This window comes from Toxotes jaculatrix, chromosome 8, assembly GCF_017976425.1.
Source record: "Toxotes jaculatrix isolate fToxJac2 chromosome 8, fToxJac2.pri, whole genome shotgun sequence".
In the NCBI taxonomy this organism is placed as follows: Eukaryota; Metazoa; Chordata; class Actinopteri; family Toxotidae; genus Toxotes; species Toxotes jaculatrix.
Genome location: NC_054401.1, coordinates 19,065,932 through 19,091,729, shown reverse-complemented (window position 1 = coordinate 19,091,729; position 25,798 = coordinate 19,065,932). Strand labels below are relative to the sequence as shown.

Genomic DNA, 25,798 nt, shown 5'->3' with positions numbered 1-25,798 from the left:
ATGTCAGTGAAGAAGTAGGGGTAGTTTTATGAATCCTGAGCTTAGGTAATTGAACTTTTTGGTGGATTAATAATATCAGACATGAATTATTATTCAAGGCAGAATATTTCCATTTATCAAAACGGGGATGAGGTATTTAAATTGAGCTCCACTGGTTTCAGTTCATTTCACTGAAACCGATCAATTTGCAGATTAAAACTTGAGATACATATCTTGGTGTAATACATTATTTGTTGCCCTTATTGTCATGTTAAAGTCACATTGCTGTAAATGGTAATACAGGTGAGATGTTCCCTAGTGGTGGCTTCAAGGATCCTTCACCATCCACTATCTTACTTACAAGATCAGACTGCCTTTTCTGATCTAATAAACACATGCTTGTTTTAATGGAATATGGAGTATATCCACATTACCTTATCCTCATATCCTGTTCCTGATTTGTCTTCTGGGGTTTTTATTTTCCCAATGGTGCCATTCATTTTTTATCAACTCTAACAATTCTTGGACATCGACATGTTTTTAAGTGCATCACAAAAATAAATTGTTCATCACGTTGGATTAACTCAAGCAAGATTAAATCTCTGCAAAGTGATGATTTCCTTAGTATTTCTGAAAACACTGACAGTCTGGAATGTAGCATATCAACCTACTGAATAGCTGCAGTGAATGGGCTAAAATATGCAAAACTATAAGTGGCGTCACTTTGGTCCCTTATGCAGACACCACCTCTTCCTCTTGCCTATCAGCCTCATTTATCATCAACAGCAGAACTCTCATTATCAGTGTGTGTCCTGAAGTAGATTTCACACAGTGCTGCTCTACTTGATTTAAGCTGTAAATACTTGTAAGGGGATTTTAGTCTCCATTTTCTCCTATTTAGTGTCATGTTTCAGTCAGTTCAAATGTGTAATGTATCCTCATGGCAGCTACATGGCTTCTATTAACTGACCACACAATAAAAGAATTAAAAAAGAAAAAATTAAAAACAGAACTATAAATGTAGTATGTGACTATCCAGCAAATTCTCTCGATTTAATATTATTTTTTTGGACCAAATATGCTCTACAGTGTAAATTTATTGACTTTTTACATTTCCAAAAGAGAGAAAAGTAATTTTTATTGAGTTTTTAAATCAAAACAAATGAGACAGGCCGTGTTCATGTAACTGCTGTAAATGTACCAACTGATCTCCTGTATTTATCAGTTCATACAAGGGTGTCCTTGTTGGATTCCGGGACAGGAACACAACTTCCTCTGCTGCAGCGACAACCTCACTGAAAGCACACCCAGCGTCTTCGGCAGTGCACCATGGACAGAGCTGCTGTGGTGTCGGGCCGCAGGAGTCCCTCAGGGCCAGAATACAACGTCTCGACCTCCACCTTGGCCTTCGACCAGGATTTCACCAGGACTGGCAAAGGAATTCTCCTCATGGCTGAGATAGTAAGTGTGAATATGGATTTTAAGTTTTAAAGCCTGTGTCTGAAGATTGTATCATTAGAAAATACTCAGCAGTTCTGAAATGACAAACTCACAATAGAGCTGATGACAAGAAGTTACCATTTTAACATCTGATTATTCTGTGTTTGATCACTGTCAGGGAGTGGCAATAATTCTGATTTTTATCAGAAAAGTATGTCACACTTATGTTAAAAGTGCACGTTCTTACCAGATAATGCAGGAGGAAGTACACACAGAGACCAGAGATCTTTGTTTGGGTTGTTTCTGGTTTACAGTATTATCCTGTAGAGCTGTAGAGAAACATATAAAGGCAGATTTTGGGTTCGAAATTCAAAAAATGGATTTTTGTGGTATTCCTCAGACTGTATTCAGCTGACTCAAAGAAATACTAGAAAAACTAAAAACTTTGTATCTATGAAAATAGGAAGTTAACCAAAAACACAGCGAGCAAATCAACTCTTCCTCCTTTCTCTCCCTCATTGTCTCTCTTCCTTTACAAATCAACAGAGGGAAAAAGTCAGGATAGCCTTTCTCTAAATACAGCCTGGCTGGCTGCCATGCAGATTCTGGGCAGGTCACATTTGGAGGAATCTGACTGCAGATGATTACAGCAGGTTTAAATATGTACGATGGAATTGTGGGCACTCTGAAACCGGCTCACAATCATGCTTTACAACAGAAAACACTTTCTTCCTGTGATATGAAATATCCAGCAGGAATCTTTTGTTTTGAAACAGGAAGGGTTGGTTTGGAAGTGTTGGGAGGAAAGCAGCTTTAACTTCTGAGAATTTTGGGTGTAATGACTTTTGGAAATTACTCTTGGAACAACAAATAAATAACTAAATGAATGAAGTTGGAAGTGACAAGAAGCCTTACTTTTATTGTTTGTTTCAATTGAATCTCTCTGTTGTTTCCAGTTTTGTCTTGCTTTCTTTCACTTTGTTTCTCAATAAGCTTTATTTACACTGTGACAATGTAATCCTGCACTACCAAATGCAGGCGTGAACACTGAAGTAAATCAGTCTCCTCTCCTCTCCTCCAGGTGTGTGGTATGTTAGTGTGGATTCTGGTTGGGGGTACAGAGTATTTTCATCTGCCTGCTCTTTGCTGGGTGATGTTTGTTGCCATCTTGTGCTGGGTGCTGACTGTTTGCCTCTTTATAATTTACCTCACTGGAGCTCACAAGAGGATACCACAGGTCCCCTGGACTACACTGGTAATGGGTGCACACATACACACACACACGCACACACAAACAAAAGAAAAACATTGCCCCTGGACATATTCCAGCCAGTGATTATGTTGTCACCTTACTATTATTTGGAGAATAGTTTAGTAGTGTGTGAATGTAATTTCTGTTTGTGTCTTTGTCTCCTCCAGTCGCTGTGTCTGAACTGTAGTGCTGCAGCTCTGTATCTGGTGACAGCAGTAGTAGATGCTCTGACAGTCAACCAGGCCATTAGGGGGCGACACAACTACAACTGCTGGGCAGCATCTGCAGTAAGAGCACTCCAGTCAATAGATACGCTAATGTAAAAAAAAAAAAAAAAAAGGAAGCTTTTGTTATATATTTCATTTTTTCACTGAGGTTTGTATGTCCACATTACACATAACAAGGGCAGCCCAGTGTTGGAAAAACAACAGTGGGATCTCTCGACCAGGGATTTCCAAAAAAAAACCAAACAAAAGCCCCAAAAAAACAACAACATGTGCAGTGTGATCCAGGGTTTCTGCAGCATAGTGCAGCTGTACAGAGCTACCACAGAGGACACCAAGGTCATGTCCTCAGTAAGAGATTTTAATGACTTGCCAAGTAGTTCAAATTCTGCAGTTTGCATTATAAATGATGGTTTTTTAAATATAAATTAATATTAATACTGTAATTATTAGCATTATTTTGCCACCAGAACCACTGTTTGAAAATATAAATCTAATGTGAAGATAAATCAGAAAAACCTTGTGGTGATTAGTCCAAACTTCTGAGGGGAGTAGGTGTGTGCTGCTGCTTTTTTTTTTTTATTGTTGTTCACATTTTGTTCTGTATTTTCACATGTTCTTTTTTCTTCCCTTCTTCTCCACCTTTCACTCTTTCAGTTCTTTGCTTTTCTGACCACACTGTGCTATGCAGGAAGCAGTTTCCTGAGCTACCGTGCCTGGAAAACCACAGAAGATGAGCAGTAGTCTCACTCCTGACTCCTCCAGACTCCTGTTTTATGGCAACATTGTTCAGACTTTCTACAGTATGAGGAAAATGTCTGAAGGAGAGAGATCTAACTTCAGACTGGTTCACTGAGAACACAAATCAGTCTGAAAACACTGGAATCTGATAGATTCAAACCAAAAACTTGTTATAAAAATGTTTGCTGTTTTAGATTTGAGGTTGCATATTTTGTAACTGTAGTGGTGTCACACTCACAAGAACAGTGCTGTCAGGTGCCTGTACTTTTGGACCCACTAGCTTTCAGTGCATTTTGTCCCTAGTGTCCCTAGTTTTTTGGTTTTTTGATTTTTACCATGTAATCTTTTTTTCTCCATTACCATTACATTCAACCAAGTTGGTTTTTATTTTGTTTTAACAAGAGGAAAAAAGTCTGATTCATACCTTTCACAAAGGTTTGTATGCAGCGTGCAAAAAATTTAATGAGGCTCAGACTGAACATTTTACAAATTTTCCCAACCATTAGAAATATGCAGAAATACGAAACATGCAGTCTTTTGAATAATCTCTTGTTATCCTTGCAGTTAGAATTTCTCAAAATACATGTGATTTTGATTAAAAGTGCAATGCATTACGACATTATTTCCTGCAGTGATGCAGATATGTAAAATGCCATCAATGGTCCTTCATTTGATACACATTTTTTTCATAGTTAATAAAACATCATTCCACTGACACAATTTTCAGAGGTATTGACTAAAAAACGGTATAAGATTACCAAGTGCACATTTTTTAACATGTTAGAAACGTGTAAGATAATCAGTGACAGTCTTTGATCAGTTACCAATAGTAGAGCATTACTTCATTTTTTAGTTATTCATTCTGAGCTAGTGTCAGTGCTGTTGCCTTGTTCCATGAAGACCACTCCCCAGTGAGCTCCCAGGGAAGTAATCCCATTGCCATTATAGCGGCCACTCAGCAGTCTGAGCTCAGCGTCCGGGTGGATCGGGTAGAAGTTGAAGGAGGCCTGCAACACAGCATCAAATGTTACCACGTAACAGTGAGTATTGATATTGAGAATTGTAACAAACAGAAAAGGTTGAAGACCTGTGTAGGCTGGCCGACGATCAGAGAGCGCCCTCTGGAGGTCACAAAAATCAGCTGATAGATGTAGTTGGTGTGGTATTTACCAGAGACCTGAAAAGTGCAGGACAATGTCAGCACATTAACACAGTAGATGTAGTTAGTCCTCAGTAAGTAGAGAAATATAATTTTGCTTTCAGACACATTCCCCTTTTTTTCCTGTTTATGCACATCAGTAATCACATTGGAAGAGATTGATCAATAATGTTTTGAGAAAATCACATTGTCACAATCATTTCATGAGAAGAGGTAAACTATATTTTACTCCAACTTTATGAACAACAGTGTATTTTCTGCGATTATATGATAAAATCTGTGTATGATGATCTAAAACTAATAATTTAGCACCTGTTAATGTCTATACACATTACAATTAGATTTAAATGATTAGAGAATAAATGTACATTAAAATGTTTACATTATGAAAAAAAGACATGAAACAATACCATATTTGTATTTTTGTATCAGTGAAATCACTTACCTGAACAATGGTTTCTCCATCAAATAGTTCCAGCTCATGTGTACTTCCAAATGTGCGTCCAAGTCTTTGAGACCAAATGTAATCATAACGTAGTTGGATACTACAAAGGCAGACGAGAGAGAGAGAGAGAGAGGAAACACACTGTTAAATACAGAAGATGACATACATAAGAAGAGGTGATGAAATGAATGAACGAAAAACTGAAGATTAGGTACAGTCATAATGTAGCTGGATATTGTAATGAATCAAACAGGAACAAGTAGACAGTAGAAAATACATAGAAAGTAGTGACAAACACTGAATCCATCTGAAGCAAAAAGGGATTATAAAAATTATTGGGGAGCAGAGGCTAGCTGAATCTTATGGTTCACTCTAAAAAAAAAAAAAGGAAAAAAAATCCATAATCCTTCAGCTAAAAGAAAAAAATACATCATCCCAACTCTCCCCCTTATAATATCCATACAGCCCTTAACACACGGACAATAAGGAGGAGAGACTGACCCAGTGATGTAAGAATTGCTGATCTCCCAGACTCTAATCGCTGTGACCCTTCCCTGTCCGTCTGAGGAGAAGGAAGTGCCACTACCACCTCCAACTGCACGAGAGTAGGAGTAGTGCACCAAGGTGGCTGGAAAGGGAAAAAAAAAGAATTATGTGAAGGACAAGAGGAAACTACTAGGTCTTGACTCAGCCTTCCAAAAAGATCTTAGGGTTAACATCTTACGTTTTGCCAGGCAGCTGGCGCAGAGCACAGCAAAGAACAGGAACGAAAACATTCTGGTGTGTGAAGGCGTCCAGAAACAACACTGAAATGAGAGATCAATTCATTAAACATCATTAATATTATCATCATATAATCATAATCATCTGTTGAAACAGTTTTAGACCTCAAACCAATCTTATATTTGCTTTTTTTTTTTTTTTAAGTAGTAAGACCAGTGTAAATATTCATACAATCATCACAATTTAAATAATTGGGTTTAGTATCTGTTGTATGATGCTATTACAGTTGATCCATTGTAAAAGAGCTGCAACCCACAGAGTTAAAACCTGCAGATACAGATTCAGACTCACCTTCCGAAACCAGCTTGAGTAATCTGAGCAAAGGGTGATCAGACACAGTGACACCGCCACTTATATATCTATACCTCCCTCCCTCACCACACGCACATGCACACACATGCACATGCACATTCACACACACACACACACACACACACACACACACACACACACACACACACACACACACACACACACACATACGCTCATACATTCCCACCTGACAGCCTCAGACAGCTGAACAATAGCACACTTGTTTTTATTTTAGTGACAAGCCTACACTTCTGGGAATTTGAAAGTGAACCATCATGCAGTCTGATTTAAAACACTTTGATAACTCCACCTCTTATTAAGCTGTGTACCTTAGCTGTGTGCCTGTCCTGGATATATTTATTTTATTTTATTTTATTTTTTCTTTTTTGCTGTACTATGATTCGTATGCCTTCTTTTGCACTGATGTGGGACAGTACCTCAATTTTGTTGTACTTTTGTACAAAAGACAAAATCTTATCTTAATTTACCACATCGATTTAAAATAACTAGAGCTGCAATACATAATATATAATAAATTAATTGTTTGCATCTAAAATCAATGCAACATCGTTCTGAATCAATTTAGGTCACTATAACAGAATTTCAAAAATTTATTCTTGATCTTGGAAAAGTAGGCAAACTCACGTCAAAGCCTTCAGATGAAGTTGACCCAGAATTTCAATTTTCTTGCTGCTTCTGTGCAGCTTATACAAATTCCCTACAAAAGTAAATTTTTTTAATAAAAGAAACAAGCAAAAATATTAAGACAACAGAATTAAGGATGTTCTTTTGTTTATCACAGTTCTGCTTAATGCATTATTATCAGATAAACTGGTGAACAGTAATAAATTTGCTCATTTCCAAAATACAAATTTGCAGCTTCCTTTTCTGGTTCTGAATCCAAACTGTCTGAGAGAAGTGCACAAATAAGGTCTTAAGTTTTTTTCCACAAAACAATTAGTTTTGTTCTGGGGCGACTTTCTCCAATGTACTCAAAGCCATTTAAAAATAAGGGTAAAGACTGAAATGATGAAATGCCGTCTTTTTGCGTGCAGTGGCGTCACATGTGCTGAGACAATGTGTTGGTGAGTATTTGTCAGGAAGAATGCTAATTTTTTAAAATGACCTTTCACTTGTGCATGACACAGTCCTTCATATCATTTGATTTAAATACATTCACATGTTTGATTTAAACTCATTTCAATCATTCATTTAAATGTTTGTCAAACCAGGAAGTAACCTGCTAATAATAAAGCTCACTCAAGAGTTTAACAACCTTCTGCTGACAGAAGAGATTGATAAAGTCATTCTTCTGAGCTGATGGAACGGGACATGCCCCGAACATGTTACATTCTTCAGTGCCACAGAAAACCAGGAAATAACATGAAAGAAAAATTCCACAGCATTGTTTCAACTGGTTCTACTGGTATAACCATTCTTATTGCATACATGTATCATGTCTCCTTAGCACTCACGTGGGAACATTTCTCAATAACACAACTTCCTGGTTTTTGGACTTGGTCATGGACAGGCACATGAAACACAAAAAAGCTGATGATCTAGTGCATTCATGAAAACAACATGCTGTGTGTGTTGATTCTTGTGTTCATGGCATGCACTGTCAGACTGGAAAGAAGTATCTGAGGTGGAGGGGAGTTAGAGGAAAGGAGGTGGTGAGCAATGGGAAAGAAGGAGTAAAAGTAAGAAGAAAATAAGTACATGAACAAATAAATATATACTAATGCAGCCACCACCACGATTACTACTACCATAGTCTTCACACATTCATCAATATAATATATTATGATATAATCTTATATGTTAGATAAAATCATAGATTTGACTTGTGATAAAAGTTCAGTCAAGCAGATATAAATCATTAGATCTTGTTTTCTTTTGATGTGTGGGCATCAATTTCTTCAATAGCACGGTACTTCCCCTTCAACAGCACTCATTCCAGCCGAGATGTAAAAACACTGATTAACAACAGCAAAGCATTTTTAATACTTGGCAAATACTTCTATGTATCAGTAGTAGTTGTGTAGTTGTTATTTACTGATTGATTGAATGAATGAATGAATGAATAAATAAAGTAAGTAAGACAGAAAGAAAGAAAAAGAAAGAAAGAGAGAAAGAAAGAACCATGAAATTAATTGATTTACTGTTAGTGAAGCAGAAATGAGGCTTTCTGAAAACATGGGTCCTGGATTCCCGTAAGCGAGACAAATATAGTCACAACTAGTGGTGAACTGGACTTTCTTGTTTGCAAGGGTAGCCTATGGCACAGTCACACAATTACACACACACACAAGCACAGTGCCTCTACATCAGTCAGTGATCCAGTGATTGATAATACTGTTAGATTTGTTTCTCCTGATTTATGACTCTGGCTGGAATCAAAAACCCAAATGTACAATGTGCAAATGAAATACATGTCTCATTAAAGAGCAGCACTGCCCAAGACATTTGAGTGAAGGTCACTGTAACTTACTTAGGTTTACTTCTTGGTTGTGATGACTGGAGAAACATACGTACGTAACTCTCACAGTTCGTCCATTTCCACCTTGGACTCACATTCAATCTGAAGACATGTGGTGCCACTGGGACCAGCTGCAACCATGGGAAAAATTAGCAACTGCCATGGGGCTCTGCAAAACTTTTTGAATGAAGTTGATCTTGTAACTGTATGCAATTTATTATTATTATTATTATTATTATTATTATTATTATTATTATTATTATTATTATTATTATTATTATTATGTTTTCACTTTTGTGTCATTTCCTTGTTGGTAATAGACTGGACTAGTTGGTAGAAGACTGGGTTGGGCAGTTAAGATACAACCACAAACAATTAATAAAATCTTGTGTATGACACCACTCCAAACCAGTAAGGTCACATTCAATGGACTGAACGTGATTCACCCATTTAAATGAACTAAAACAGTGAAAAATAACCTCAGCGTGATCATCTTGACACACACAGACTCTGCTTTGTAAAACATGAGATGTTACAGAAACTCACATTTTGCCCATGATTTTAAGGGTGCCTGGAGGGGTCCAGGTATGCTTGAAAAGAACCAGTGAATACATTGTGCTGTTGTATACACTGAACTGTTTATAGCTACACTGAGTCACAAGAGTGACAAAAAAGAACTAGAGAGAAAAATTCAGACCCTAGCACCCCTCTCACCTCCACACACCTGCCCAGCCCACCTGCATGAAATGGGTTTGCATGAATTCTGACACTGGAGAGGTGTTGGGGGCCTTAGTCAAGCATAGTCACCCCTTAATACTGCTCTAATTAATTTATTTGCTTGGGTTAATGTCTGTGCAATCAGGTAGAGACACAATTGAAAGAGAGACATTTATTTGAAGTGGGACAGTGACATAAGCTTTACAGTTAAAGATACATTTTGCAAACACTGCTTGACACCACATATTTGCCCCGATCGTCTGCGCAGGATGTATTGTCCGTTGTCATAGAGTGTTTGGCTGCAAGATGTTTCATTTTGAGGAATGGTGAAAGGTGACTGGTGTGCTACTTCACTCACTGTGTCATGTCATACATCGTCTCGCCAGTAGATGGCGTCACTGAGCTTCCAAAGATTATCTAACCTCTGTGAACAGCTCCTCATCCACTCATCTATCCTTGTACGCAGTATACAGTATATTACAGCAGAGAGCAGTTTCACTCCATAGTTTTGTCTCTGACGTATTTTTTCACTATCATTACTCATTAGTTGCTGATCTATTAATGCAGTGAATTGGTGGCACAACATCATCTTAAAGCCTAAATTAAGAAAGTAAAGGGGTTTTTAATTTACACCTTGAGAAAGGGATCTTCTTTGGCATCTGAATCTAGGCCACAATTGTGACAGGAAGTGACCTATTTGTCTACCACTATCTGTCATGAACTTCTGCTGAATTTTCCAGTAAAACACAGATCTTCAAACCTCATTAAATATATTTTTTGTGCCCCTGTTTACAGAAATCTAACATGTGGGACATCATTTCAAGAAGACACAACCATAATCCACAGGGTCTGCTGATGGTGGGAATTTCCAAGCTTCCTGAACACACACTCCAGAAAATAAAACAGCAATGATAAAAGATGTTGCAGTAGAATAACACTCTTTTTTTAGTAATAACAAATCTAAAATTAAATTTTCTGTGAAAAATTAAATCATCTAATTAGTTGATGTAGTATCTTAAGATGAGACCTGACATTGTGAACCTATCTATTAAGGCACACGCACATTTGTATAGTAATTGTTCAGTAAAACTGAAAATCCCTGTGGCCAGTGGCAACATCACTTCAAGAGCTACCTGAAACACACTCACAACAGGTATTCTGACTTGTCATGGTAGGAAAAACACAGGTGTTACTAATAACATAAATTATGGTTCTGTTCTATTCAAGTGTCCCAGTAGGTCATGACAATACCAGGACCCTGAAGCTGAAGCAGCTAAATTGAATTCAGCCATCATTCATTTTATTTATTTGCAGCTACGTTTCCCCTGACAAAAAACAGAAGAAGATCTGCTGGCTGATATGCTGCAGCCTTGGGATATTTACTCCTCATACTGGGTTGCCTGTTGCGAACAACTTTTTTTTTTTTTTTTTTTTAAACCAAAGGAAACAGAGTGAAATACTTCCTGAAACTCTTAGGTAATATCTTTAACTTAGAAAAAACGTACATCTTGAAGTGAGATCTCATGGGAAAATCGTTGTTTTTGCATCCTGTTGCTTTAGATGTTTCTGTGTGCTACTGCAAAGAAAACCATCACACATGAAATAGTTCTGTATATGTAAAACCTGTATCATAGAATGTTTATTTGCTATATATTATACTATATATATACTATATTTATTTACTACATTTTATATTCATTTATTCAGTTTTTTGTTTGTTCATTAAAATGTAGTTCATTAATCCGCAAACAAATGCTAAAATCCCCCTCGATTTTAGCTGTGCTCTGAACTGGCATCATCACAGCTGTTCAGGTAATCACATTAGCAAACTTGTTGATATGCCCTGAATCTGTTACTTTGTTAGGAAACAGCATCCATGTTTAATCTGTGTGAATTTCTGAGTAAATACCAAGTCTTAGTAGTGAGCATGGGTTTCATAATGGTTTCGTAATGGTTTCTCTGTGTTTCTTAACAAAGAGAAAGTGTTTCTGCAGTCAGTACTGTTTCTAACAACATATCTGTTAGTGTTCTATATTTGTAAAGACAACAATATATATATAGCACTTTTAAACAGTGACAAAATTACAGTACTAATAGACCAAATGATAAAAATGCGGTGCAAAAAGACCAAAAAAAATGCTATAAATGCAAGCACTAGCATCTTTTGACATGGATATTAACTTTTTCTATTTGACTTTTTTTTATTTTTTTTTTCACAGGCTGATGAGGCCCACGATGAGTCTTTCTGCCAGATGAAATAGCACAATCTGCAGAGGATCTAAATCTTCATTAACAAACAGAGGTACTGTACAGTTGTATGTATAGCACATATGCATATTATGGTCTCCTGAAAAGATTCTATGCAGAGCTGAAACTCAAGCAAGAATGACCAAGGTTCAATTTCAACGCATAGATCAGCAGTAGATCAGCAGTGATGTAAGCATAATGATACTGTCTCTTAATAGGTTTTAGACAAACATACTATACTTCTGATAAGCATTTATGAGTTTAAACTCAGAGCAAGAACTACAGCCTGCATGCAGTCAAAGTCATTATTGTGTGGGGACCAGAAATAGGTCACTGCCACTGACTTCTGCAATCATGCCCTGTACGTGAAACACATGAGATGGCAGCAGACCAGAAAGAGCTGGCAGGACACTGAAAACACTGACTTTTACCCTCAAGCGTGGAAATCAAATTAGGATGAGTGAACCTGCACGTTTTCAAATGTCTGACTAGATAAACAAAAGTTACAGTAAAAAAAAAAAAAAAAAAAAAAAAAGAAGAATACAATTTTCAAGTTCATAGACAAACAGTGGTCTCCAGTGTGAAGTCAACCCCCCCAGCCTCCTCCTAATGTGGATTTTCTTGCTCTGTATACTACATTGCCTGGCTTCCTCCTTTGCTTCCATCGTAATTACTATTGCAATCAAGGGTCACCTAACAATTAAAACGTAACTATGGCTCGTAATAAGCTGCTTGCACAAATGACCTATGGTGTCATTTATATAGCACGCTTGAGCAGTCAGCGTGCTATATATTTATTTAAAATTCCTGAACCTTCAGAAAGTACCACTAAGACCTTTTTGGATGGATAAAACTCTCCAGAGCTTAAATTCAGACCCTTGCTCCTCGAGTAAAAATGCAGGAAGGGAAAATTAGTGGAGTAAATGGCAGTGTTTCCCTGGGGAAAGTTCCTCCAGTGGAAGTGCATCTATATTGACTGTCATTTCAATCCCCTCCTACACTTTTTCCAGACAAATGACAACACACCCACCTCACTCCCACTGAAAGGGAAAAAGAAACGTATTCCACTTTTTAGTGGAATACGTTTCTTTTTGTTCTTTGTTAAGATTGGATATTAATCACCAATAGAATTATGCTTTGTCATGGAGGTCTCAATCAGACAACCTTTGATGGTTTAGATAGAAATATGTTACATGCTATTAATTGTACAGATTTTTCTAGATTTTTCTATGTTTCTGCTGCAGTAACTGAGGGACTTAGACAAAGATAATAGCTTTGTTACCTTATGTAAAATTAAATAAATAAATAAATAAATAAATAAATTTACCTCAGTTTCACATAACAATGTAAACTGATGTAATATTTTACCACTGGACCTTTTCTTTATATAAAGACCCATCTAGTTTTATGGCAGTCCACTTCATAAAAGGCTGCACAGCTACAGCAAAATGGACAGTGAACATAATGCTGGCATATGCTATTTGCTATGTAAAGCCCAGTCTGGTCTAAAGTGCAGAAGTGACTGCTGTTCAGTTTGCTGAAAGTCAGGTTGGTTTTGGCAGGCCACCAGAGTCATTTAATCTGAGATGCTGACACAGGTACAACATCCTTTACAAAAAAAAATATTTTATATATATATATATATGTGTGTGTGTGTGTGTGTGTGTGTGTGTGTGTGTGTGACATCTCCTGCACACCAATAAAACATTTAAAATTAAAAAATTTCACGGCAATTCATCCAGTAGTTAAGATATTTCAGTCTGGTGAGCTGGACGGTGGTGGACCAAAGAACATAGAGCCACCTTTGCGAGCAAGACTAAGAATAGTTATATAAATAGATTTACAAACAGGCTTCTCACTAATTTTAGTCCATTGCTAAGATTGGAATATTAATTATCATCACAGTAAATACGAGCAATGACTGGTCACGGAGGTTTCAATCAGATAACATTCAACAGTTTAGAGAGAAATTAATTAAATCACTGTTAAATTACGTCAAAAAGTTTCGTCAACTGTAGGTTACACTCTTTTTCCTATGCGACATTTTCAAATCATATTAACAGGTTTCAGTTTAATTCTACAATAAAACAACTTTTATTATTGCTTTTAGTAGTAGTGGTACAGTAGCAGAAGTAGTATTAGTATTTGTAGTTGTAGTAGTAGTAGTGTATTTAGTAGTATTATAGTCGTTGTATTTTTAGCTTTTTTTTTTCCGTAGATACCAAGTGAACTTTTCCCTTAAAGGCCACAGTTGCAGAGGAAGTCCCATTTTGACTGTGTCTTTAAAACTTGTGGTCTTTCTTAACGTCTGTGTCCCACAATGCATCTTTTCCTGTTTGTGGGTCAATGGAAACCTCACTCTCTCTGAAACATCACTGATTAACCCTTCCTGACACAGCAGACTGAGAGCTATTACACCATCATCAGGCTCAAATCTGTCCTTTACTACCTGCTGCTACCTACTTGCATAAGTGTGTCACTAAATGACATTTAAAGTTAAATGTCCCTGGGAACAGAGTGCTAGGTAAGCAGTTTTCCTCCATGGGTGTTACAGCCGGGTGAGAGAGAAGAAGAAGGGACAGAGCGTAAGACATGAAGAGACAGAAAGAATATTGGTTCCATATATGGTCATGTGGTGTTACAATCCCCAGGTATAGCATATACTGTATGCTAAAGCTTTGTATTGCTACTGTATTTTCTCGTTGAAAAACAGATTAGCATGCATAGATGCACAAAGCAAGTATGAAAGCAGTGCTGTTTCCAGTCCAAACCAGTTCTGGGAGCTCTGTGAGCTTTGGCTTCTCATCATGCAGGCCAAAAGAAAAAAAAGAAAAAAAAGCACAACTGCATTAACCTGCTTTTGTGCACTAAGACTTTCCAATGACCTGCCATTTGGAAAATGTCATTGACTATAGACGACCAAACAGAGAAGGGAAAGGAAAACTCTGAACTATAGGAGGAGGACATAATCAACACACAATGTGGATATCTAGAACCAAACATGTTAGAGTCGTCCTTAGACTCAATAACAGCTTGAACCAAAACTGCCCTTTTTACACTGAAAGAAACAAAGCCACCAGTTTGCTGGATAGGTAGGGATAGAAATTGCTTTACCCTCTACAACTTCAGCTAAATGCATGATGAAGGCCATCAGAAACCTGTCTGAAGCATTATTATTATTATTTCATTATTATTATTTAACACAAAACATAATCACACAAAAAATAGCAATGAAGAGTATCCTGAGGGAAAAGACTGATTTGAACTGACTGTATTGTTTTGGTTATTCCATCGGAATCATCTTTGTTAAGATTACAGTTTTATGTATGTATAGATATTCACATGTGAAACTGAACCAGCGGGACACCCAAGCCGATACACTTTCACCTGTAACCTTTCTGTGAACTGTGGCCATGCTCTCTGAATTGATTGACAAATGTTCAGTCCTGTTTTATTATCATTTAGACACGTATACTGTTGACTTGCATGTATGTACACCTTCACACAATTAGGTGAGGCTATTTTATGCATAAATATACACTCACAAACAGCAACATAAGGAGACATTGCTCGACAACACACACGTATGCACACATCCTGTGCCTATGCACATGCATACACTCGGTGAGTTTTCGCAGTAACCTGTAATGGACTTTTGGATGGCTGAAAATCAATGCCCATGCAAGGTTCAACTTGTGGTCATGTTACTTTAAATGACCTCTGCACTGCTTCATTTTAACTTCATATGGACACCAGAAACACACAAACTATTGCAGTGAAGATGGAAAATTATTTGATCAAATATAATTAAAGCACTGGCTCAGAAATAAAATCCTTTGGATTTTGTAAAACATAAAAAAAAAACATTCATTGCGCTTTTCTAGCATGGAATTACTGAATGTCATAAAGACGTACTTTGTGATTATTATACCAATATGATTTATTATGAAGTGAAAAGTCATGTTCATCCATGTTTACTTGCCAGTGTTCCTCTTTTTCACTGCATTTGCAGGCACATTACTACACATCTTTGTGTGTTAGCAGCTGTTAATCAGTGAAATTTGTCCAGGTCGTAAAGGCATTGCTCCGTGCTGCTACTGGTTTTCCAAAACTCCATGAGATACCTTAAAGTATTTCACATGAACCTTTGGCTAATTTTCAACAACAGTTTTTTTTTTTTTTCAAGAGAATGTGCATGCAATGTGTCTGAAAAAAAAAGTTTGTTTTTTTTGCTCTGTAAAAGCCAATAAGAGTAGGCATTAGCCACCAACAGAAACCACAAGCTCTCCTGTTCATATGGTTTCTCTGAATCTCTGAAACCACAGACGAGGTAAACATGTTGTCAGTTATCCAACTGACAAAAAAGAAGCTTGATGTTGCTTAAACTCTATCATGTTGTCCTATTTTATGACCTTTTTGCCTCCCATGTTGTGGAGTGGTCAGTATAGACAAACACACAATGCATTCAACAAGCCAAATACAATGAATCACTTGGACAAATGGCATGCTCACTGTTTAAAGTGTTTGCATTGTTGGCTGCAAAACCAAAATGCTTGCAGGAGTAAATACAACATAATGTGTCGTCTTGCAGAGTAATGTCAGTTTGTGTGTATGTGTATCTGCGATCCTGAGTGGCTTGTTTTTGTCCATGTGTTTATAGTGAACCCTGAGAATTGAGCATGCTGGTTCATAGAGGTTCTTCTATGTCTGGTGGGAAGCAAGTTTGAAGCGAACAGAAAGGATTTACAGGAATTGGAGGAGAGGTTAAGCAATAACAGCTCTGCGGCAACTGCTGTCATGACTTACTGCCAAAAAACCGAGGAAGGCATGCTTTGGCTATACGTGTGTGGTTGTGAGTGTGTGAGCAAATGTGTGCGTGTATGAGGGTGAGTGAATGTACAGTATACGCATGATTTCTGGAAGACACACAGCCCCTGGGACAAGACCCAAATAGTATGTGATAATCAGTGTACATTCATTTCATTTTCTTGGACACAGTTGTTTGCAGTTACAGTGGAATTGTAACTCCTAATCATTTTGTCCCTAATCACAGTGCCTGCAATACCTAGTTTCTGCATTCTCCCTTTAAAACAAATCACACCTGACATTAGCAAAAGTACGCCTTGCACGAGTAACAACAAAAAATGCAATCACACCTATCAATATGTACATTTGTTTTCCCTCCATAATTTACAAATGAAGACAGTGTTCCTTATAATGACAGACAAGAAAAAAGAGGGCAGACTGAGTATTTATCTTACATTTACAATTACCAGACATATCTTTGTGTAGAATATTATTCTAAGCCACTTTTTTTATTTACTGTATACTCATTTCTTCATTAATTGTCCAATATTTCTCATCTTCTGTAAGTTTACTTGCAGGTTTCAGCAGCAAGATATTTTCTTTCTTGCTTTCAAAACGCATGGCCTTTTGAAAACATGGTCTTTAATGGAAGAAGACCATGCACGCCTACTGCAATATTTGAGGAATAGAGAATTGACAATGGAAATGGAACTCAATAAAGACCTCTCTCAATACTAAAACCTTTTAATAGGCATGCAGGTGCCCATCACTACTGTTCACAGATGACTTCCAACAGGCCAAGCCCACATCCTCAAAATAAAGTAATCACCAGCCAAAAAATGAATCACATAATTATAAATCTCAGCTGTGACTTCTCTGCACAATGGATGTGTCTGTACTTGTGGTGCTGACACGTATGCATGCACGTATGCATGCATCAGGCATGACCATGGGAGCATGCACGCCTGCTCGTGTTTGAACACAGGCATGCGTATATCTATATTTCTTTGTAAGGACATACATCTGCATATCTGTGTGTCTGTGTGTTTACCTATTGATCTTGTCTGTCAGACTGGACACTGTCTCAAATTGATCTTTTTCTATTACTCTTGTGTAAGAACATCACAGCTGATTGCTGACCCCAGAATATCCTTATTGTAATCTCCTGACCTGATATCTGAATATGAACAACTCTGTGTTTGAGTACTGGAGCCATTATCATAAGCAATCATTTACCTGAATTTACCTGAATGCAGTCCTGTCACTGCCAATGTAGCGCCTTAATTGTTTTAACTTTATAGAAGATGTTGTACCCTCGTTACTGCATGCTATTTGAATTAGTCAAAAATCCTATTAAGAATACAAAGTATTATTTGCAGAAGTAGAGAGAAGACTCAGTCATAAAAATGAAGATATTTGGAAATAAAGCCCTTAAAGCAGCTCTCCCAAATAGGATTACCGCTTCAACAGCTCAGCACGTTCAGATGATCCAAAATCACTGAGAAGTCTGTTTGTTGGTGTTTACCCAGCAACCCCAGTGACGACAGACAGAATAAACAAACAACTCTGTGATTCTGTTTGGGCAGAGAGATAATAGCCTTCACTCGAAACTGATCAAGTCTGAATGGTTAGTATTGAATACTGATCATTTATAAATGGTCAACACTCCAATCAAGGTTTGCTGCTTTGATTGAATCTTGATATTATGGCTTGAGCCTGATACTAATGCCGAAAGACTGAAGACTGTTAAGATAAAGCCCTCAAATGATAAATGCAATGAGATAACTATCCACTTCATTGTGTGTATTCAAACCTATAATATAATAAATAAATAAATAAAACTAATCGAAAAACAAATAAAAAGAATAAATCCAAAAACAATGTGTATATACCATGTATACACGGTTGAGCATGAACAATAGTTATTCTTCCACTGAGTGATGCAGTTCCTGGATATTGGTTAAGTAATCTCAGGACAGGCTTGCTCCAAGATATCCCAAGATTTTGGGATTACTCAATATCCAGGAACCACATACCACAGTTATTCCTTTGTGCACTCTTTAGCCTAATCTGAGAAACTGCCATTTTAGGCTGGTCAAATAAACTATACTCATTACCCCTTAGGGAACTATGAGAGAAAGATGAAAAAAAAGACAATATGCTAGAGGAAAGAGAAAGACAAAATAAGAGAAAGTGAGAGAGAAATAAATATGATGGGACACAATGGTGGAACAAGTATCCAGAACTTTTATCTAAGTAAAAGGAGAAATACCACAATGTAAAATATTAGTTTAGTTTAGTTTAGTTTAGTTTAGCTAAACTAAGCTAAACAAGCCTGCCTGAAGGGGCAGCAAGCCTGGCTCAGGCCTGGCTAAGATTAGTTTAATCTGTACAAAAGCCAAGGCCAAGACCATTTCTAGGCTACACGTGGTGACATTCTGAACCATAACATAACCCCTGGTAAGCCTCGAGTAAACCATAACCTGTTATTTTTACACTTCAGTTTTGGTACGTACCAAGTCTTTATGGTAGGCCAATAAGCTAAATGATTTCTGGCACTTGCTTGATATTTACTTTACAGACGAGTGTTATGAATCTTCCCATCTACCCAGCAGCAAGACAGTAGTTAAGCGTGTTTCCCAAAATGTTGAACCATTCTTTTTCAGTGTCAAAAGTAATAGCGCTCTTTATTCATAAAGAGCCCTAATTATTACACTATATATATTTGAGTGAATTTTAATGTTATATCTGGTTGAGGTGGAGAGAATTTTAACAATATTGTTAGGTATGTTGATGTTCTTTAGGACAATGTTTTGGATTATGCTGATTAGAGGTTTTTTAAATCATAACATGCAAAGTAACCAGTGACTGTAGCTATGTGGTGGATTGAGTTAAATAGACATTATTTCACCTTGAAATGTAGTTGAGTCACAGGAGATGGGGACACACAAGTGAAGTGCAATTACCTCAGGATTCACTTAAATGGAAGTGTAATTAATCAAATTTTCACCACTGAAGAGAGAAAGCACAGACATAGCACAATGTCAATCAGTCAGTCTGACAGACACACAAACATACAGGTCTTTATCTTTCTATCAAGTCACTTTATTCAGTCACTGAGCCACTGCCTTGACACAGTAACTGTCTGAATTACAGCCAAACTTAAGGACAGGGACCCAGGGCAGGTCAAGTTAATGTGTCACCAACTTTGGCTTTCAAGCACCATTGTGAAATCCTTGTGTGAATACGTGTAGAACTGTCAGGGGGAGAAAGGGAGGGTTTGGTCAAAGGGGCTTATCTCGGCAACTAAGCTGCTGTTATAAAATGCTGCTGATGGCAGAGACTCCCAGAGGACATGCAACTTCAGCACTGAGCCTCCAAACCAAATACTCTCTCCTTACAGTTTCAACACCTTCATCTTCAGTCAGCCATGGGAGTTGCCTACAGCGTTGGAGAGTAAGTGAAAAACTTACAACTGTAAACGTAGTTATGCTGGGTCTTGAGTATGGTGGAGTTATCTGGATTTGAATCAAATGATATTTTGGTCTGCTTGTTTCCACTAATTTAGCTGCAAGACAACATGAACTTAGTATTGCAAAGACCATTTAATTCAGACAATATTTTCCAATCTTGCAAATTACTTTTAAAGCCAAATCAGATCTATGGAAAGATTGATTGAAAGACTGTCATTCAATGGTAGAAGGCAGACTGATAAATGGAGGCCAAGCAGTTGGAGACTGTGTTTGTGAAAGGAAGAAAGTGAGATGGTGACGGAAAGAGAAGGAAAGATAGAGAAAGAGAAGTTAAACATCCCTAAATTCAAAACAGGTTTGTGAAATGATTTCCTGAACAACTTCTGTCATGAAATGTAAATGGAGGAGACACAAATGAAACAGTAACTCCAAACCGGGGTTCCTAATTTTGACTTGTAAAGAAGAATGCAGCATGCTTTAGAGCTTAAACCATTCAAAACATGCGTCACTTTCCTGCCATTCATGTCAAGGCACGTTTCCACAGATACTTGTGTATTGTCTAATGTCAGTAAATCCACTTACAGTTTGTAGGTAGGGCCAACTGTCATTAATGCTTTGAAGCTGCATAAACACCACATGTTCAGTATAAGTCAAAGATTTATTTACTGTACTGCAGTTAAGATGATGTTACGTACAGTGTTCTGCTTTTCTTTTATTATTCATTTTCTAATAACATTATGACATTGCAACTTCGTAGTAGTGTTTTATACTAAAGGCTGTTTTCATATTAAAAGTTGCCCTTTTTTAGCCATAGCAGACCATGTGAATGAACACTCTGTTAAGCACTATTAACTATTAATAAACACTATTACGGTATAAAATATTTCATGTTTATTTGTTTTTTAACTTAAAAATTGCACTTTGTCCCTTTGCTCCCGCAGGGTTGACCACCTCTACACCTTCTTTGTGCAGTGGTCACCAGACATCTACACTAAAGGCAACAAGAAGCACAACCAGCCCCATCTACTCATTAGAGAGAAACATCAGAACCGCTATCTAGTCGTAGAGAAGAACAAGGTGGCTGTGATCAACAAGCTCCTCAGTAACCCTGTCAACTCAGCTGCTAAAAACTGGGAGGTAAAGGCTGCACTAATGCACAGACACATAGCCTATGTGAAACAAAAGCCCTCTGTGGCCCTTTAACGGCGGGTTAGCATTAGGTCAAGGCAATAAGTATTCTACCGTTTAAACAGATTGAGATGAAAACACACTAAACATTCCCGAATTACAGTAACTGAGGCACTTCAATGCTTGGCTGTTGTCCCAGAGCTTGTGGGAAATCCCACCGTCTCTATATATGGACATCCTTTCCTCAACCCCCTTGCAGCAATTCACAACCATGCTTCACTTTCCTGTTCTGTGGAAAATGAAACTGCTCCGTATCAGAGCTGGCCAATGAGAAGCCACATTACTCATGTTTCCAACCAATGGCATTCAAAGACAGGAGGTGAGAGTAACCCCAAACACTATAAAAGGGGTGGATGTTACCCCGGGCTGTCTAGAGTGAATTTGACTGAGAAATCTGGAGATATGAAGCTGCTGCCAGAAAACATCAAAGTGCTCTATTTTGCCAGTCATTGTGTGGAGCCGTATGTGGAGGTAGGATTACTATGCCAACTAATTCTGTGTATTTGTGCAGTAAAGAGCCTCCTTTACTTTGAGGGTTAAAGTGGTTGTTTTCTCATCATCCATCCATCCATGCATCCATCCATTTATTCTTACAAGCGGGCTTGCCATCAACAATCAGAAACTGAGTTCACAAGACTGTTACACTTTCATCTTGACAGGTTAACATTAGCAGGTTGACAGTACAAATATGATAACAATGCACATGTGCCCTTTCACTACATGAGTCAGTTAACCACAAGTCTGAGAGTAATTTTCAGAAGAGACAAGCGAGAAGAGTGAGAGTATCAAAATGTTTGACAACAAGTGTTGTCTAACGGACTCCTTGCATCTCGTGCCTTCTTCCAGATTATCAGTGTGAAAGACCCCAAACGGCGCCTCAGTCTTTGTAGCTCAGAGGACTCAGAAGCGGAGGAGCCTGAGTACCAGGACGATGCTCTCCTTGTCCTGAGTGACCACAGCCAGCTGCTGGATGACCACCACCTGGAGCAAGTAAGTTATACACGTGGATGATTTTGTGGTGATCACAGCTTGTTTACAGAAGGTTTTGCCTTGATGAATTGCGCTTTTTTTTAATTATACTTGTCAGTATGACATCTTTTGATTAACAACTCTTTTTCCAACAGCTTGCTGCTCAAATGCCACCAAGGACCCAGGGCTATCCATGGCAACTGGTCTACAGCACCGCCATCCATGGGAGCAACCTGAAGACCCTGTACAGGAATATGGCTGATCTGGACAGTCCTGTGCTGCTGGTCATCAAAGACATGCACAAAAAGGTCTGTACCTTCATTTTTACCCTCCAAGGCTTTTCAACATGAATGAATAAATAAATGAATGAATTAATAGTCAAAATGATACCAAAATTAATGTTCTGTCTGTTGGTACTCCTTTAATGACCTGTTGCCTCGGTCTTTTCAGGTGTTTGGCGCTTTTTCTTCACATCCATTCAGAGTCAGTAAATACTGCTATGGCACTGGAGAAACCTTCCTATTCAGCTTCAGCCCTGACTTTCAGGTAAGAGTGTAACTGATCATTTGTTACCTCTTGTCAGTCTACCAGTAAATCTGATAACACGTTTTTATTACAAGAAAAGGAAGCACTGAAAAGAACTTCTCTAGTTTAGGAAACTAAACATAATCTCAAGAAAGTAACAATTAATTGATAAAAAAATAAATTTTTGTTAGCTAAGGTTTCACTTATTTAGAAACGTGTCCACTGAGCTTGAGAATAAGTTTCTAATGTGTTGTATTTGGCATTTATCCAGGCATACAGGTGGAGTGGGGAGAACTCCTACTTTGTGAGCGGCAGCTTGGACTCTTTGCAAATTGGTGGAGGAGGGTAAGTTCTGTGTTTACTGATTTCTCCCATAAAATATAGACATGCTTAGCGAAGGAAAAAGCAGCAGTTACACCTACCAGTGTCATAAAATAATAAAACGACCATAAAGTAATTGCTTTACCTGCTATCTTTGAGTTAAAAGAGATTACAGTGCCAGTTATATGCAAGAAAAGATTTGGTGATAAAGTGCTTTTTTTTCTTGGTCTGTAGGGGTGGCTTCGCTTTGTGGCTGGATTCTGACCTGTACCGTGGTGCAAGTTTTTCCTGCCCCACTTTCCACAATGCGCCTCTCTCCACACAGGAAGACTTTATTGTACAAGACCTCGAGGTCTGGACTGTGCAGAAATGATGAAGAACATCTAAAAAGGCGAGATAAAAACAAAGTAGAGCCCACGGTACTGTCTGGAGTTACAGAACTTCAAGACTTAAAGGAGTACATGGGGTTTAGTCACTACTGTACAAAACCTGATAGAGCAGTTGCTACTGTATCATCTGTGTACCTGGCTGAGATTGGCCCTAACACAGGATGAAGCCTGCTCTAGTGGTTCTTGGGTTGGACTTTCTGGTCTGATCTGTGCCTGTTGAAGAGAAGTGGTTAGATGAAATCCTGTGATCCAGGATCCTGCTTTAAACTACTGGCTATTCATCAGTAGCCCTGTGGTAAGCCCAGTAAGTAACTGGTATCCGAAGCTTTAAGCCCACCATGCCCTCCTTTGGTGAGCAATATAATACAAAGTTTGTAGTAACACTGTTGTATAAAAAGTTGTGAAATTTAAAGATATGTGTTTACCATATGTGTTTCTGTATGCGCAAGTGAGAATATGTTCTGTTAAGACAAGTTACATATTTATGGTTCATTCATTCATTCATTCATTTATGGTTAAAACAACAAAACACTGTAACATGATAGGACCCAAAGTGCCCTATCTGGACTCTAATTGTACTTTTGAGTTTTTTGTACATTTGTACAGCAAGGTCTGATTTTAATGTTCTCCAACATCAGTGGATGAAGGCCTAACGACTCAGGTTCGAAAGTATAAGCACAGAGTTGCACTATAATCAACTTATCATCAGTGGTGTATGCCCTTTGTGTTGGAAGGGACCTCAACTGTTAACTGTCACTTCTGTTTTTTGAATGTAAGACACCTGCCTCAAAATGTTATTGATAGATAATATTTTAAGGAATATTTTAAGGAAACCTTTTTAATGTTTTACTGTCTATGTATTTAAATGTATTTTTAAGAAAATTTGTAAACACATTTTCTTGTTCCTGTGTGTCTGTTTCACATTTCTTTGTTTTTGTGAAAATCAGTCTGCCAGGCGGTGCTGGCACTGCCAGTGTGCTTTTTTGTGGAACACATTAAAATTGTCTTTCCAGGTGACACTGAATAAAATGGTAATATTTTATATATATAGATAAAATAACATGACCTTTTCCACTGAGGGAAAAAATTAGTTTTTTATGCTCCAAATAATGAAATGGAAGCAGATCATAAATGTGAGACATTATATTTGTTTAACTGCAAATCAAGCTGCATCAGTGTCTCACTGACGCTACTATACTCATGCTACAATAAGTGCAAACATAACAAACACAAGCATATATTATGATAAATAGAACCACCAAAGAAAGGAACAGACAGGATGTCAATCATGGTTCCAGGCAGCTGAGGTTCCGTTGTGCTGGGTAGCTTGAGGGATCGATGTCTTTGTGACCTAAGCGTCCGTCTAGGCCCTCTGACCCTTAACTTGGGGCAATAGCCAGAAAAGTCCCCAAAAAGGGGACTGCTAAAGGTCTTCGGGGTCCGGATCCGACAGGCAGCTGGTAGACTTGGCAAACTGGCTCAGGACCAGGACCAAGCAAACTGGCTCAGGAGCAGAACCAAGCAAAATGCTAGTCGATTCGTCGAAAGTAGAGGTGCCCTGGTCAGGTTTTTTAGATCCTGATCTACTGATTCCAGATCTGATCTGACAGTTGTTTTGTTGTAATTGCAATTATTTTTCTCAAATATCTCTGTACAGTGCAAGAGTACAAGAGGACCACATTAAAATTAGTAAGGTAATTTTAATGTGTTTGACAGCAGAATAGATGTGCATCACAGGTTTTCTCTTCTTTTTTTGTATAGTATATTTTGTATGACATCTGTGGAGTTGACAAATCTATGGTGGCAGGAAGCTTTGAATTAGAACATGTACAACCCCTTTTCATTTCCAGCAAGAACAAAACAATATCAGATCTTTGGAGGTTTACCTGCAAAATACCACGGAAAAAAAGATGCAAAACCGCAGTGAATGACGTATGGGTGTGGGTGCTATTGCAGATACTGTACTCCACCGGAGGAGGGGATTTTTTTAATCAGTCCAATGAGGCTTATTTTCTCATGCTCTTTCTATCAAAAGGTCAAAGTTATTGTACTCTAACATTAACGATTGTTAACAAATTACATGTGACATAATTTCTATTTTCCATCCTTAATGCCGTTGGCTTCAGACCTCATTCCTCATGGCGAAGGTTGTTCACCTGTTTACTTTAAGGTTATTTTACATGAAGCATAGGCAGGAACATTATGACATGAGTGGAAGGTGGAAAAATGAAGACAAGGATTTTGAAAGATTTTCTTAATGTTAAACAGCTGGCCATCCAGGTACAATGACATCAATTAAGTATGCTGAAGCACATCGCTCTCTTGTGGCAGTTTCCTTTCCTTACGCGA

At 37.9% G+C, this 25,798-nt stretch overlaps 3 protein-coding genes across 4 annotated transcripts; 2 read left to right on the top strand and 1 right to left on the bottom strand.

Annotated features, from left to right (window-relative positions):
* Window positions 1-1,308: 1,308 nt before the first annotated feature.
* cmtm8b (CKLF-like MARVEL transmembrane domain containing 8b) lies at window positions 1,309-4,258 on the top strand. The gene is made up of 4 exons (XM_041045279.1): window positions 1,309-1,440; window positions 2,501-2,674; window positions 2,839-2,958; window positions 3,553-4,258. Exons 1-4 carry the CDS (start codon window positions 1,309-1,311, stop codon window positions 3,637-3,639), a joined length of 513 nt encoding a protein of 170 aa, XP_040901213.1. The 3' UTR covers window positions 3,640-4,258.
* LOC121186526 (zymogen granule membrane protein 16-like) lies at window positions 4,079-21,984 on the bottom strand. Its single transcript, XM_041045278.1, has 8 exons — window positions 21,980-21,984; window positions 12,170-12,178; window positions 6,315-6,337; window positions 5,965-6,046; window positions 5,742-5,868; window positions 5,241-5,340; window positions 4,724-4,813; window positions 4,079-4,643 (listed from the first exon to the last, which is right to left on the bottom strand). The coding sequence occupies exons 4-8, from the start codon at window positions 6,014-6,016 to the stop codon at window positions 4,494-4,496; spliced, it is 519 nt and encodes a 172-aa protein (XP_040901212.1). The 5' UTR covers window positions 6,017-6,046; window positions 6,315-6,337; window positions 12,170-12,178; window positions 21,980-21,984; the 3' UTR covers window positions 4,079-4,493.
* Window positions 19,917-24,466, top strand: LOC121186524 (nuclear receptor coactivator 7). Of its 2 annotated transcripts, XM_041045276.1 has the most exons (7): window positions 19,917-20,040; window positions 20,999-21,194; window positions 22,092-22,235; window positions 22,370-22,522; window positions 22,665-22,760; window positions 23,011-23,084; window positions 23,295-24,466. In XM_041045276.1, the coding sequence occupies exons 1-7, from the start codon at window positions 20,015-20,017 to the stop codon at window positions 23,431-23,433; spliced, it is 828 nt and encodes a 275-aa protein (XP_040901210.1). In that variant the 5' UTR covers window positions 19,917-20,014; the 3' UTR covers window positions 23,434-24,466. The 2 variants fall into 2 exon arrangements, with proteins under 2 accessions (XP_040901210.1, XP_040901211.1); XM_041045277.1 differs by lacking the exons at window positions 19,917-20,040; window positions 20,999-21,194 and adding an exon at window positions 21,557-21,716.
* Window positions 24,467-25,798: the final 1,332 nt, after the last annotated feature.

Bases quoted from the DNA above. Each gene is read 5' to 3' on its own strand.
- cmtm8b (XM_041045279.1), top strand. From the start codon at position 1,309: ATGGACAGAGCTGCTGTGGTGTCGGGCCGCAGGAGTCCCTCAGGGCCA. The intron at 1,441-2,500 runs GTAAGTGTGAAT...CCTCTCCTCCAG, and splicing joins TTCTCCTCATGGCTGAGATA to GTGTGTGGTATGTTAGTGTG. The intron at 2,959-3,552 runs GTAAGAGCACTC...TCACTCTTTCAG, and splicing joins ACTGCTGGGCAGCATCTGCA to TTCTTTGCTTTTCTGACCAC.
- LOC121186526 (XM_041045278.1), bottom strand. From the start codon at position 6,016: ATGTTTTCGTTCCTGTTCTTTGCTGTGCTCTGCGCCAGCTGCCTGGCA. The intron at 5,869-5,964 runs GTAAGATGTTAA...TTCCCTTTCCAG, and splicing joins CGCCAGCTGCCTGGCAAAAC to CCACCTTGGTGCACTACTCC. The intron at 4,814-5,240 runs GTAAGTGATTTC...TGCACTTTTCAG, and splicing joins ATGGAGAAACCATTGTTCAG to GTCTCTGGTAAATACCACAC.
- LOC121186524 (XM_041045276.1), top strand. From the start codon at position 20,015: ATGGGAGTTGCCTACAGCGTTGGAGA. The intron at 22,236-22,369 runs GTAAGTTATACA...TTTTTCCAACAG, and splicing joins ATGACCACCACCTGGAGCAA to CTTGCTGCTCAAATGCCACC. The intron at 23,085-23,294 runs GTAAGTTCTGTG...CTTGGTCTGTAG, and splicing joins TTGCAAATTGGTGGAGGAGG to GGGTGGCTTCGCTTTGTGGC.